Source organism: Chinchilla lanigera, unplaced genomic scaffold (genome assembly GCF_000276665.1).
Source record: "Chinchilla lanigera isolate Chin_1 unplaced genomic scaffold, ChiLan1.0 scaffold00048, whole genome shotgun sequence".
NCBI classification, from domain to species: domain Eukaryota; kingdom Metazoa; phylum Chordata; class Mammalia; order Rodentia; family Chinchillidae; genus Chinchilla; species Chinchilla lanigera.
In genome coordinates this window covers 4,664,945-4,680,353 of record NW_004955449.1, presented here as the reverse complement: position 1 = coordinate 4,680,353, position 15,409 = coordinate 4,664,945, and the positions used below count along the sequence as shown (strand labels likewise).

Sequence of the window (15,409 nt, the reverse complement as noted above, 5' to 3'; positions counted from 1 at the left end):
AGCCTCTTTCCCTCCCTCATATTGTATACAAACTACCCGCCCCAGGGCAGGTGTAGCATTCACACCCATAATCCCAGCATTGGACCATGAATCAATCCTAAACTGTAGAAGCTGCTCCATGACTGCATGAGGCTTTGAGGGGACATTCAGACACAAACCATAACAGAGCAGATGTGCAAATAATAAAAAAATTACTGTTAGTATTTCATTTTTCTAAATACTGTGCTATTTTTGAATCATTTCAGATTAATAAAAATTCTTCTAGACTTTTCATACATATACCTACATAGAATTTCAGTTTAACCCAATGATTTGACTTTTATACTATACAGATATAATAGTCATTAAAAGACACTGCTGTATTATCCCCTTTATATTATTATGTCCTTTGTATCATGGGCTATGATCAGTTCCTCTTTATTCAACTACTGATGAGTTAACTTATAACTTGCCTTTTTAACCTTTTTCTTTTCTTTCTTCCCACTCTTTTTACAATTACACTGTTTTACTATTTTAACCTTCTCTTACTAGGAGTAAATTTTGTGTTCACTAGTATTGTTAGTATCACATAATCTGGGGAATCCTGTGTTTTTTCTTTATTAGTTTAGTTTTATTGTCTTATGTTGTGGGCCTGTTGAGTTGGTATTGGGGATTTATTTGGTACCAATCTCGAATTAAAATACTCATAGGACCTAGGTAAGAAATAGATAAGGGATAAATAATAAAAACATAATGAATTAACACAAGGGACTATTTATACTTAGATTTGGAATATGAATTTTTTTTTGTTGTTTAAAACTCTTTCACGTTCTTGTACCTCCACATAAACTAAGTTGGAATGTCTCTTAGTAGAAATGGGAAATTTACTGGCTTCTACTCATCCTCTATTAGAAGAGACTTATTGTTAGGATAACAATAAATATAATTAATCTTTTACATTTTGTTTAAATCTAAACATCTTGGCTTTTTATAGCAACTAATTTACTGTCACTTGTGCCTGGGGTTAAATTTTAGTCCCTTGCTGAAAAAAGACTCTTGCTGTTCTTGTGGTCATCTGATATATCCCCCAGGATTTCCGTTGTTGAAAGTCCAAATTTTCTGTCTACTTTATTATTTCACATTTTAAATTAAATCTTGGCTTTTATTTTTTCTTATCAAGTCAGTAATATTGAAGCCCTTTTAAAGCATTAGAATCCTTAAAAACAATACAATCTTACATGAAATTTAATACATAATCTAGATTGTTTTCTACTATATGATGGGATTTTCATATATTCTGTATTCCTCAGAGACAATAGAATAGTTTTAAGTACATTTGGTACTTATAACTTTATTTCTGTTTAATCTAGGCGACAAAAGGCTAGAGAGAGGCAGCAGAAATTGCTTGCAGAATTTGCTTCACGACAGAAAAGCTTTATGGAAACTGCAATGGATGTTGGTAAGTCAGAATTTTTTAGTTTAGAACTTTCATAATTATAGTTACTATGTGAGGGATGATCTAGTCAAATCTTCCATTTGTAAACATTATAGACAGACGATTTCTAGTTTCTATTTAAACAACAGTGATGGGGAACCAGGTCTTCATTATAGACAGTCCATTCAGTTGTTGGGAAGATTTTCCTGATGGTAGCAATACAGTAAACTCCCTCTGTTCCTTTTATTGAACTATCCCTTAGATTTGTGAGGTCTATCAGTATGTATTTGCTTATTTATTTCGATCTTTTGCCATGTAATTAGTCTAAGATCTTTATAACAGTTTTCAAATACTTTTAGTGTCTCCTCTTTCTGCCCACTTCAGTACTTGTAAAAATCAGATGCAGTTTTTAGTTCCATTTTAATTAGCCTTAGGAGTTTTACAATGAGAAGGAATGCTGTGTTCCTGTATGTAGGTAGATTGCTATGAATAACCTTTTACAAACATTGAAGAAGACTAAATTGTCATCGCAGTCTTAAGTTAACCAAGATACTCCCTTCCATGACTATTTCTTACATTCCAATGATTTCCTTCCTTCCTTTCTGCTCCCTTCTGCTCCCTTTCCTCCTTCCTTATTGCCCTCCCTTTTTTCTTTCTTTACCTTCCTTCCTTCTCTTCCTCTTTTTCACTTCCTTCCCTCCCCTTTCTCTTGTCCCCCTTCTTCTCCATTCCTCTTCCAGACAGGATTGCTGGGGAGAGGGGAGGGGAAGCAAAAACCATGCATTTAGTGTACACACACATGCACACACACGCACACGTATATATTTTCACACCTTTTAGTGCCTATAGGCACATTTAACCAGTGCCCAGAAGAAGAGTGGAGAAGAGATCAGTCTAGATTTAGTCTCATGTCTTCTAAATGATTAACAGTGAAGTTTATGTTCAGGACATTACTTAACTTTTATGAAAAGAATATTTTCATATTTCTGTTCATGGGATTTAGTATCAGTTGATTTTCACAATGTGAAAAACAAGGGTTTGTGCTTGCTTTGGCGGCATATACTAAAATTGGAAAAACAAGAGTTTAGCTTATTGATACTGCTTTATCTTTTGCTCTTTTTTTTATCTTGTTCTCTTACAAACTGGTAATTGTTTTTGTTTGTGCATATTTGACAAGTTTATAATAAATATATACAGTACTCAGTGTCTCAGTACTCCAAATAAAATGAACTAGTAAGCACTTCTACCATTCCTTTCATTTTTTATTCCTAATCTCTTCCATTTGCTTTTTACCAGCTAGTTTACTTTTAAATTGTCAAAGTTGCTATCATTTTGTTTTACAGTTGCAATAATGTCTTCCTTCCAAAGATTGAAACACAATGAACAGTATTTGTATAGTATTATTTTGTTATGCTTGTTGAGTATGAGGTTAAACAATACACAAGCAACCATTTACTCTTTTTGCTTATAGTGGTTTGACTCCCAGATTACTTTAAGGAGACTGTCTTTAGTACCTAGTTTTATGTCTTATAGTTCCTTGATTGGTAAAACTCATAGAACTTTGAAGGTGTGTCTTTTTTTGTTTGTTTTGAGAAAGGGTATGCTATGTAGTTTAGATTGGCCTTGTACTCACCATATAGCCCAAGCTGGCCTGAAACTTGTGGCGATCCTCCTGACTCAGCCTCCTGTGTGCTGGGATTACAGGAGAACACCAACATGCCTGGCCATAACTCATAGAACTTTATATTTATTTATGTTTGGACCATGACTTTATCATACTGCCTTTTGTTTTCCTTGAAGTTTCAACTGCCACTTTCCATTTTTATTTTAAAAATTGTATTTTTTTAATGTCTCTATTTTTCTATTCACATAATCATCCTGTTCTTTACATGGAATGCTTTCACAGTGAGGTCCATTTGCTTTCTAGCATGCTGTGCGATCATTTCCTTGAGAGAGGTTTGCAGCATCTCATCTTGTCTCATCTCTCGCCCTCTTTCTTCCTTTCTCTGTCTCTGTTTCTCTCTGGCTCTCTGTTTCTCTGTCTCTCCCTCTTGCTTTGTGGATGTGCATCCTTGCGTAGATTCTTTATAGTGTTTGTGTGGAGGCTACCCTGATTTTTTGTATCTCTAGAAGAGACTTTCTTCTACTGTCACACTTGATTGTTAATGTAGATGGATGTAGAATGCCAAGTTCATAACATTTTCTGTCAAAACTGCAGGCATTGCTCCTTTGTCTTTTACCACTTATTTAATGAGAACTCTGGTAGCCATATGACTCTTACACCCTGTAGGCAAGCATTTTTCCCTTCTTTGTGTTGCTTTTATGATTATCTGATTATTAGAGATCTGAAAGTTTATTATCATTTGTACCTATGAGGATCTTTTTCTCTTTCTTCTTAGGATTTGCTGTATCATTCCAATCTGTAGATTGCTATTTTTGAAGCTCTAAGAAAACTGTTCTTGTGATTTTTTGATCATTGATGTAGCCATCTTCAGGATGGTCTTCAATGATTCTTGCCTACTGGTATTTATGCCTTGGACAGTTTTCTTCCACATTGCATCAGCTCTGGTCTGCATGACCATAGAATATGCCAGAAGTGACGGTATGCTATTTTGAGGGCTGCTTTATGAAAGTCATTATGACTTCTGTCTTGAAGTATTCATGCTGGGGGAATCCAGCTGCCATGTCATGAGCAGGCTTATGAAGAGACCTGAGGCCTCTGGCCAACAGTCATGTGCATGAGATTCTCTGTGGTAATTGAGCCTTTAGGTGTCTATGGCTGGCTTATAGTTTGGCAGCAGTTTTAGGAGAGATCCTGAGCTATAACCAGCCATAAAGCTAAGCTGCTTCTGACACCTTGCTCTCAGAAACTGTTAAATAAATGTTTTAAATCACTGAACTTTGAGGGTAATTTGTTATAGAGAAGTATTGCAATACTTTTCTCCTTACATTCTCTTGTTAGGGATACTAAGTTGGATAGTAAATCTCCTAGATGGATCCCTTACATTTTTATGTCATTTATCTTTTTTAATTGTTCTTTTTACTTTATATACTCAGAGATTTCCTTTTTTTAGTATCTTGTTCTTTGTGTATAGATGTTTTTTTAAAAAATCTTTCTAAATGTGTTTAGGATATTTTTTGTTTTCCTCTCTAAATTATTCTTTATTCTTATGAATTGCTTTTTAAATTTACAGAGGTCAGCCGGGCATGGCGGCACATACCTGTAATCCCAGCACTTGGGAGGCTGAGGCAGGAGGATCATTGTGAGTTCGAGACCAGCCTGGGCTACAAAGTGAGCTCAAGGCCAGCCTGAACTGCATAGCGAGACCTTGTCTCAAAAAGACAAATAAATACGTACATACATACATACATTCATACCTACATACATTTACAGAGTCATGTTGCTAGTTACCCTCATTTGCCTGATGATCGTTGTATATAGGGGAGAGGCAAGTTGACCTTCAGACCTCATTTATGGATGGGAGGACAGCAGACACTTCGGTTTTTGGGTCCCAAGTGCTAACACTATTGTCAGAAGCTCCAGTTTTCTCTAACCAGCTTGTTCAGTTTCTTTGGAAAAGAAATTTCAGTGTCAAGCCACTTGGATGCTCTGTTCAGTCAGGGATTAAAGGAGGGGTCCCAAGCAGTGAAGTGTATGTATATAGTCCTTCAAATAATTACTGTTTTCAGAGTTACCCCACCCAGTGGCTCCTGTCCTCTGTTTCACTGGCTGATTCTGAGTTGACATTGTAATGGACAGATAAATTTTCTTTTTGTGTAACTTTCTCATAGCATTTAGATTGTTGCAGCTCTTATGGCTTTCTTTCATGCTGAAAACATGTCTTCCTCCAATCTTGTTTTTTTTTGTGGTACCGGGAATTGAACTCATGACCTCATGCTTGCCAGGCAGGTGCTGTGCTGCTGAGCTATATCCCCAGCAGGCTCCAGTCTTTCAAAAATTTTATTGATGTCTCTTCTTTGTTGGTGAAACTTTTTCCAGCACTTCATTCTTTTGTTATATTCTTGTGGAACTATTTCTTCATGTATTTCTCTATTTTCATTTCAGTAGTTTTTTTTTTTTTTTTTTAGAACGAATGAGGGACAAAGCATGTTCAGCCTGTTGTCTTGAATCAGGTATAGATGCTTGGCGACTTATAGTGGAGTTACTTAAATTAAATCTGTTGTAAATATTGTCAAGTTGAAAATGTAGCTGGTACATCTAACACACTGAACATCATAGCATAGTAGTGTAGTCCACTGTGCAGCATTTGTTTTGGCTGACTGGGAGCTATGGCTCTCCACTACTGTCCAGCACTGTGAGAATATTATACGTTATTTGCTAGCCTAGGACAAGATCAAAATTCAGAATTTGAAGTATGGTTCCTGTTGAATGTGCATTGGTTTTGCACAAATGTAAAGTTGAAATATCAAAAGTCAAATGATCATATATTGAGGACTTGTCTGCACTTGGTAATATGTATTGCTGTAGGTATAAGGTTAAATTTTCTATTTTTACAAAAGCATTAAAATTACGTTGTAGAAACTTGGAAAACATGAATAACAACAACAATAACAACAAAGTCAATAATATTATTATTTTACTACCACATTTCCTAAGCTAGGCTGTGTTCTAATATTTTTGTAAGTATATATGCATATAAAAATGTATTTTTTACCAAAATGAAATAATTTCAACATGAAGTTTTTTTACGAAAAATTCTACCCATACAGAACCTGAAAGAAAAGTATTGTAAACAACTGTATATACTATATATACTGATAGAAGCATCACCTCATAACCATTTTTCTGTATTGTTATTCTCATTCTCTCTCTCTAATAAGTGAAGTAAATTGCAGGCGTCAGTTTGCTGTTTCACTTGTAAATAGTTAAGCATTCATGTCCTAGGATTAAAAATATTTTCCTACACAAATACACTACATTATACCTAAGAAAATTACTTTTCTGACAAAATAAAGAAAATAACTTTAAGATACCAGACTTGTATTATGTTAATCAGTGAAATTATTGTTAAAATTGGTATAGATTATTATTACTATTTTTTAGTGCACCTTACTAAGGAGTGTATACTTCTAAGTCCTGAGGTCTCTTAGTCTTTTTATTGTGAGGTGATTTATCTAATTTGGCACAGTTGTTTTATTCCTTTCAGCTTGTTTAGAATTTTAGGAACTAAGAAAAAGAGCCTAGTTAATACTTTTAGAAATTGTTTTTTATCTTCTATCTCCCACTCCTGAGATAAAACAAAAATGAGTTCCTGAGAAATTGATTATACAAAGTACCCAGAAGAGATCTGATGGTGTCCTCAATAGGGGAAGGGTCACTCATCCCACTGAGGAGATGGAGGGGAGGAGGAAAAGTGGAAGGAGATGGAGGTAAATTCCATTGGGTGTAGGTAAGGGGCAGGTTTAGGAGGGTTATATTTGATTTGATTGCTTCAGTTTTCAGGGTTAAATAAAAAGTGAGTTCTGGCAGGTGAAAATGGAGTGGTAGATATTGGTAAACAAAACTGATAAGTAATGCTTAGGGTTCATTCAAGATCATAGATCTAAATGTTATGTTTCTTCAAGGATATTGACTCTCTCTCCTAAATCTTACTATTTTGGCAGTCACCAGGGCATAGAAAGAACAGTTGAGGGTTTAAGCAGACATGATGGCTAGCAAACAGAGGCAGTTCTCAAAAGTCATCAGGATAATGAGCTGCACTGCCTCTCATACCTGATTCTTGCATGCCTCAGTGGTGACAGGTGAGGCAATAAAGATGCATGAGCACTTGGTTTCTTTCTGTAGGTCACAGCCACACCAGTGGTACTCTGGACCATGCTGACTGTAGATTCTCTTTATTCATAACTCAGCCCCTTTATAAAGATATCTGATTCTAAACAAACCCATTGACACCCCAGTTTTCAGATGTTGCCTGAGATAAAACTTATAAAATCACACATTGATTTGCCTCTGATGACTATTTCCTTTTTTTGCATATGGCATTTTGCATTATATTATTAACATGTGAAACAGGCCCCACACCTCAGATACTACCTAGCAGTACTACTGTACTGTTTATTCTTGGCCTAATCCTCTACTTCACTTGTCAGATTCCTTTTTGTCTTTTTATCTTATTTCACATCTGTGTTTTAAAATGCATATAATTTATAGTTGCTTCTTTCTTATTTTGCCTATATCTTTGTTGTATAAAAATTCCTTGTCTAATAACATACAGATTATTTCAAATTTATGTCACACAGTACTTTATAATACTCTAATCAAAATATATCATTAGGTAATAATTTAACTACAAAAACCTTTCTGAATGCAACAAATTTCCACTTAGTATTCTTGCTTACCTGTTGTTTAATGTCTTTTTATAGTTACAAAGTTTTCTACGTGAAGCAGCTCACTTCTACATTTCATACTTCTTTCCTGATCAGTGTCACCTACAAGTTTTACTGTCTAGGTGTAGGAGTCAGTATAACTTTGACCCATTAAAGTTTGTCAGATAGGTATGGCTGAAGTGAAACAAAATTGAGAATTCAGCTGCTTGATATAGAGTAAGAATTTATTGGGGAATTTTGATTTTAAATATGCTATATGTTAGTTGTGAAAATTATATAGTGCAGAAAAGCAAAAAAGAAAAATTTTTATCACTAAACGCACCATCCAGAGGGCATGCATATTACTGATTATATTGTATAATACAATTTTATACTATGCCTTTTTACCCAGCATTTTAATGTAAGAATTTCCCAAGCTGTTATTAAAGCTCCTTGTAACTATTATGGCTGTATTTCATTGGGAAGCCAGTGAGGTGCAAGCATGCTTATAAACATGGTGTCTGCAGCATGACTGAGTTCCTATCTCAGTTCCATCAGTGACTGGAGTAATTAACTGCGTCCTGTCTTGGTGCTTTCACATAGTTCATGAAGGATTTTTATACTACCTACCTTATAGGTACCTACCTACCTTATATACTACCTACCTACCTTATAGGGTTGTTGGGAAAGTTCTGGAATACCTATGAGATAGGTGGTATTTTAAAGATGTCTAGATGTAGAGGGATTAAGTAATTTAAAGTTATATAGTAGGAAGTGGCAGAGCCTGGTCTATTTCCAACCAATTTTACCTGCTCTTTACTGTTTCTTCATATTTGAAGGAAGTTGATGGTGGTAGCTTGTGGTTACCTATGAGAACATGTGCACAGTAAGAATTATTATACCTGGAAATTAGTTGGTTGACTGATTTAGAAACAAGATCGAAGGGATATTCAGTGTATTTGGATAAGTTTATTAAGTACAATGGGGACTGGGGTTGTAGCTCAGTGGTTCACTTGCATAACTTGTGCTAGGCCCTGTGTTCAATCCCCAGCTTTGCACACAAACAAACAAAAAACAGAAAAGTGAAAAGAACTCTTTTTTTTTCAATAGCTACAGCAAAAATCCTTGATGTGACTCTGTTTGTCTAACCTGATTATAGGGTCAACCTCAGTCAGGTCATGTTAATTGAAAACAGTGGTGAGGGAGGTATGGAGGTTTTTCCTGAAACAAAAATTGAGGCTTTCTGTTAGCAGAATGGATAGTAGATACTAAGTAGATAGAAATAGCATCTATCCACAGTGCCAGTATGTTAAGATTTCATTTGGAAAGGGGCAGTTCAGTTGAGAGCTGAATACATTAAAATTTTGTTGACTTTTATTATTGGTATATGTGGAGGGAGATATTTATTTCATAATATAGTTTAATTTATTGTTTATTCTTTTATTTAAAAAAAGCAAATATATATGCTATTTATGTAAGAAATATTTGATAATATATCCCAAAATATACATATTTTATATCTATATTTATATTGATATATATATATTTGTCCCCACTGTCCCCTTCTTAGATATATTAAAATATACATACTTTCTCTACCTTAGTTTTGTTTTTCCATTTAATCTTATATTAAAGGATATCCCACCCTGCAGTATATAGAGATATTCATGTAGCATTTTTCTAGTCATCTAATATTTCGTTTTCTGGATATTCATAGATTATTCAGTTTTTGTTTAATGGACATGTGGGTTTTTACTCTTTTGCTGTTTCAATAGTAGTATAGTGAATATCCTTGTGCATATATCTTTTTATATTTTAAAATATATCTGTAGGATAGATTTCTAGAAGTGGGATTGCTGGCCATAGGGTAAATGCACATGTAATTTTTATTAGATACAATCACATTTTCTACATAAGATTATGCTATTTTACATTCCCGCCAGCCATGTGTCAGTTTCTCTTCATCCGTGTTATTAGAATATGCGATCAAACGTATTTTTGCTAATTATGTAGGTGAAAAGAAGTGATACCTTGATTTGGTTTTAGTTATCATGTCTTATTATGAGAAAGAATGATCTTTGCTTAATTGCTTCTTATTCCCTGAAACATCTTTTTGTGCTTTGGGACACTTTTGAATATGAGTCCCCACTATGTTAGATTCTCCATTGTGTTCTTACACTTCTTTGGGATCAGTCATACCTGTGGACTTCGCTGTCTTTCAGGTAGGATTGACTATTTGTGGCATTGGAATGTATATAGTGTATACTTCTGTGTACCTATGGGTACTGCAACAATGCTGTTAAAACATTATGTTATGAAATGTTTTCATGTGGCTTTAAATTTTGCTGTGATAAATTGTGAAATTCTTGTTCTCTCCATTAAACAGGAATTACTTGAATTCTTTTTCCCTGAAATCAGATTTCATGGATAAAAATACATTTTATATTGGTCATTTCTAATATAAATTTGTTTGATTTTGAGGAATGGCATTGCTAAGCTTGTTTTTAAAATAAAGCCTATAAATAAAAGTTAAAATGTTTTGGCTACTTGTTCTGTTTATAAAATACACATTAATATCAAGCCAAAACATTTAAAAACATTATAATATATGCTTAACACAGCTAAATAAAATTGTGCAAAATTATATGATAGCAAAGCTAATGTCTATTTTCCTTTTTAATCTCACTTTTTTGGGATAAACCACGTCTTAGTTACTTTTCTCATTGCTGAGACAAAATACTTACCACCTAGGATTAAAGGAGGAAAGATTTATTTGGCTCACAGTTTGTATAGGTTTCTGTTTGTAATTGGCTGGCTCCAAGGCAGGCTGGCATGACATGGGGCATCACAGAGGAGAAACAGTCCCTGGCAAAGCAGAGCAGGCAGAACGTAGCCGGCAATGTAGTAGCAACCAGCAAGTGACAATAGCAGGTTCTTTCTGCCCCTTTCTGTCTAGGCTACCTGACATAGGGTGGTTGCCAAACCAGTCAGTGGACTAATTTAATAATTATACACCCTTTCCCAGCATCACACATTCTAGATCCAGCCATCTCTGAAAAAGCCCCGCCTAGGACTGCATGAGGCTGTTGGGGAGACATCTAGACACAAACCATAACACCACATAAGTAGATTTTGTTTGTACTGTTTTTTTCCTGACATGAACTCTATAAATGCTATGCAGTTGCTTCCTTTTTAAACACTAAATAATGTATCATGAAAATCACAGAAAGAAGTATATAAATGTCTTTTATTTTATCCCAGATCTTATTTTATGTACACATTCATTGTGGACACAGTCTGCACATGCTTGCAGTGTAACATACATGAGAGTAACATAAATGTTCCTGATTTGTGTTTTCTTCTTTTATAACTGGCTATTACAACCTGGTTTATATACTCTTATACTTTTATATATGTAAATGTAATTGTGTATAAAGTCTCCCTCTCTCCTTCCTTTCCTTTTTATTGGAGGGTGGAGGGGTTGTTGATTGCTTTACCAAATGAGATCACTCTTCCTTGCTCTCAGACTTAGTGCTGTATTTCCATGTCTTCTCCAGTTGTTCAGATTCAGTAGTTCTTAACTTTGGTTTTGAGTTAGAATCGTAGCTCCTTTACTGTCTATGCCTGAACTTTTCTATACACTTGCTATAGAAAAATTTCTGGAAGTAGGGCTCAGGTGTAGGAATCTTTTGAAAATCTCAGCTGATTTTATTGTGTAGCCAACCCAGAGTGAGGACGATTGTTTTTATGCTATGTTTCTTTTCCTTCCTTTTCTTTATTTGGGGGTAGGGAAGAAAACTTCATAATAGTTCATACTGAAGTAATTTACTCCACCATATCTTGTTATTGGACATTCATGTTATTTTCAGTTTGTTTCTTATTTTGGTGTAAAAAACAATGTAGCAGTAAACAGTTAACCTAAATTTTCTGAATTTGAGATATGACTATATATTTGATAGCCACTAAATATATATCAAATATATATATAAAAATAAAAAGAAGAAAAAAAACAAAGGAAAATACATAAATAGAACCAGAGCCAGGGGCTGGGGATTTAGCTCAGCGGCAAAGCGCCTGCCTGGCAAGCGCAAGGTCGTGAGTTCGGTTCCCGGTACCGGAGAAAAGCCAAAAAAAACAAACAAAAAAAAAACAGAACCAGAGCCAAAAAGTATAATATCTATGTAAATAAAAATCAGTGGTCAAGATGAAAAGAAGACTTCAAAAGAAAGTACCAGAGGTCACTAAGATTTATATATATATAAAATATATTTGATATATATGTATTGGATAGCCACTAAATTGGGATGTTTATTAACTAAGTATAAATATTTAGTTACAGTGATATGAATTTGACATTAACTCAAATTTTTTCATGTGTTGTCTGTTAAAAGTGCAAATACTTCTTTGGTGTTTGAAAATTTCTAGTTGAGGAATTTGACATCTCTAAAGTGAAAGAACTATTGTGGGAGATGCTTTCTGTTAGCTTGCTGCTGAATGTCCTTAAAATTTCCATTAGCACTGTTTTTATGTTGAAGTAAGGTTTACATATAGTGAAATGTATGAATCTAAGGTGTATAATGAGTCTTAATAAATGTATAGCATTGCTGCTTATAACATTACTTTAGTAACAATATAGAACATTTCTATTCAGAAAGTGCTTTTGACTCATTTTTTTGGGTATTAGCCCACTTAATCAATGGGTTATTTTGAGGCATACGAATTTCCCAGTGAAGTCAAAGAATTAAAGATCAGGATAAATTACTTGGCCAGGCGTGGTGGCGCATGCCAGTAATCCCAGCACTCGGGAGGCTGAGACAGGAGGATCGTTATGAGTTTGAGGCCAGCCTAGGCTACAAAGTAAGCTCAAGGCCAGCTTGAACTGCATAATGAGACCCTGTCTCAAAAAGACCAAAATAAATAAATAAATAAATAAATAAATAAATTAGTTGAAGCGTGAACTTTGAAAATTATGTATTATACAATGATGCAGCAATAAGATAAAATCGAGTTTACTTTTACATTTATGTTGTAGTAAGTTGCAAAGTCTTAGAGTAGCACAGACTTACCAACAACATTATAAATGAAGTGATAATGTATAAGCAAACTTTTTGAAGGAGTTACCTGCCTCTGCAATAGATGCTTTAACAGTTCATTATTTGAACCATAATGCATGCATGTGTTACAATTAAAGGAATATTATAGCACAAAATACTGTTTGTACAAATGTGCATTTCTTTATACTGTTTGGTAAACAAAACATTCCACAATAGGCTAAATTTATGAAGATGCATGAAAAGGATGTTACCTGTTTTCATGCCTTTAGCACTGTGTTAATCAGAGGGTTATTAAGCCTTTCTTTTAAAAACTCTAAGGTGAGAACAACTTGTTTGATGATACATCTTGGTATTAGGGTTTCCTTGAGGTTTTTAAGTTCCTCACAGTCAGACTTACTAAAAAAAAAAAAACAACAAAAAAACCATCTTTGTGTGTGAGATAGGGCTAATTCTATTTCTTTGGTACTTAAAATTAGACTACTGAATGTCCTTTGGTACTTAAAATTAGACTGAGTTTATTCAAGCATTTCTGTTCTCCTTCTAACTTAAGAGTGGAGAGGCACATCTTCCCTATTCTGTACTGAGTTTTTTCTCTGAAGTCCAAAGGAATCACATGTCAAATCTTAGTGACCTCTGGTACTTTCTTTTGAAGTCTTCTTTTCATCTTGACCACTGATTTTTATTTACATAGATATTGTACTTTTTGGCTCTGGTTCTATTTATGTGTTTTCCTTTTTTTTTTTTTCTTCTTTTTATTTTTATTAATATTAGGCACTACCCAAAGATTGATCATTTTAGGTTCTTGCCTCCTTTCCTCTCAGATAAATATCAGATATAATTTTAATATATCTTAATTTTTATCAGATGTGTGTTTATCTGCATGAAATCATATTAAAAACATCAAAAGGACATCTTTTTGTATTTCTAACATGTATTTTTATATGTTTTCTTTTAGATGTCTCCACCTTTTACACATTCTATAAAGCTCTTATGCTTCCCTGGTCTTCTCAGTGTCCTCTATTCATTTGTTTGCTACTATGGGCAGCAACATGATCATTATGAATTTCAGTGTGTTTATCTACAAGCCATTATTGTCAGAATATTTTATTTTTCTCTTTCCTCTCCTCTCCTCTCTGCTCTGCTTTTCTTTCCTTTTTCCTTCACTACTGGAGATTGAACCCAAGGCCTTCATACGGAGCTACATCACTAGCCCTTTTAAAATTTTGAGACAGGGTCTCACTAAGTTGCTCTTGCCCAGGCTGGGCTCAAATTTGGGAACCCCCTACTTCTGCCTGAGTGCTGGGATTATAAGCATGCACCACCATGCTGGCTTCAAGATTTTATTTCTTGTTGTTAATGACATCTTATCATTAGAGGATTATAGTTATTTTCTATAATAGTTTTGCTTTATTACTACATTATGGTCATATCTAATGATTTGCTTACATAATAAGAATATAAATAATTGTTTCTTTCCAAGATGTAATCACTAGAGTTGGGAATAAGGAAGAAATACTTTGTTCTCTTTTATCCCCTAGTGTATACTACCATTTTTTCCCCCACAGGCTTCAATCTTATTGTAAATTCCTCTTTTTGGTGCCTCAAAGAAAATTAAGATAAACAACTTTCCCCTCTTTCCTTCAAGTGTTACTTTAAAAATTTTTCTTTTTGATGCAGATGTCTTTGCCTCTCAGTTTTACTTGTAAATGATACATCAAAAATATATTTAACCATATCATTTGACATCTTTCCTTATGTCAGCTGTTCACATTGTTTTGTTTTTTTCTAAGTAGATATTTTACTTAGGTGGGTTTATAGTTTTATTACTGTATAACTTCATTGATATTGAAGCTTAAAATTATTTGAAGTGGATTTTTTTTTTTCATTTTCATCGAACTGGGATTTTAAGAGTTGTAACTCTTTTCCTTCAGATTCTTCTGAGAATGACATTCCTATGGAAATCACCACAGCAGAACCACAAGTTTCTGAGGCAATATATGACTGTGTTATATGTGGACAGAGTGGCCCTTCCTCTGAAGACCGACCTACCGGGCTGGTTGTACTATTACAAGCGTCCTCAGGTAGGCTCAAAGTAATTTTTCTGTGGGTAAAATTTTAGAACCGAGGCATAATACACAAGATGGACAATTGTCTGTATTAAATGAAAGTTATAACTTTATCTAGTTAGAAGTATAGATCTTTAAAGATTGATTTAGGCCCAGATAGCAAAGATTTTTTTTATTGGTTTTACCTTTTATCTCACTTTTCTAGACATGAGCACTGGAAGAAAGTCTTAACAGAAAGATCTTGTTACATGTTTCACAGTTGTTTTTGTAAAGTGTAACAGTGTATTATCAATGCTAGGTATCCAATAATGGAGTTCAGCTTTCTTGATAATTTAATTGTTCTGAAATCTTTAGATATTGTCAGTTTAATAGTATGACTATATGTGGTATATTGAAGGTGCTCTACTCTTATTTCTTGAGCTGTTGGGAACAATAATTCTTTTTTTTTTTTTTGGTCCTTTTTGAGGCGGGGTCTTGCTATGCAGTTCAGACTGGCCTTGAGCTCACTTTGTAGCCCAGGCTGGTCTCGAACTTGCAACTATCCTCCT

General features: G+C 34.3%; 1 protein-coding gene across 1 annotated transcript in view; it reads left to right on the top strand.

The window, feature by feature from the left end:
- The window catches only part of Ubr3 (ubiquitin protein ligase E3 component n-recognin 3 (putative)), a 190,361-nt gene that overhangs the window by 93,121 nt on the left and 81,831 nt on the right, over positions 1–15,409 (top strand). The window contains exons 25-26 of the mRNA XM_013518691.1: positions 1,350–1,438; positions 14,727–14,876. Of these exons, the coding sequence (XP_013374145.1) occupies positions 1,350–1,438; positions 14,727–14,876 (239 nt within the window). The remainder of the gene's footprint in view (positions 1–1,349; positions 1,439–14,726; positions 14,877–15,409) is intronic.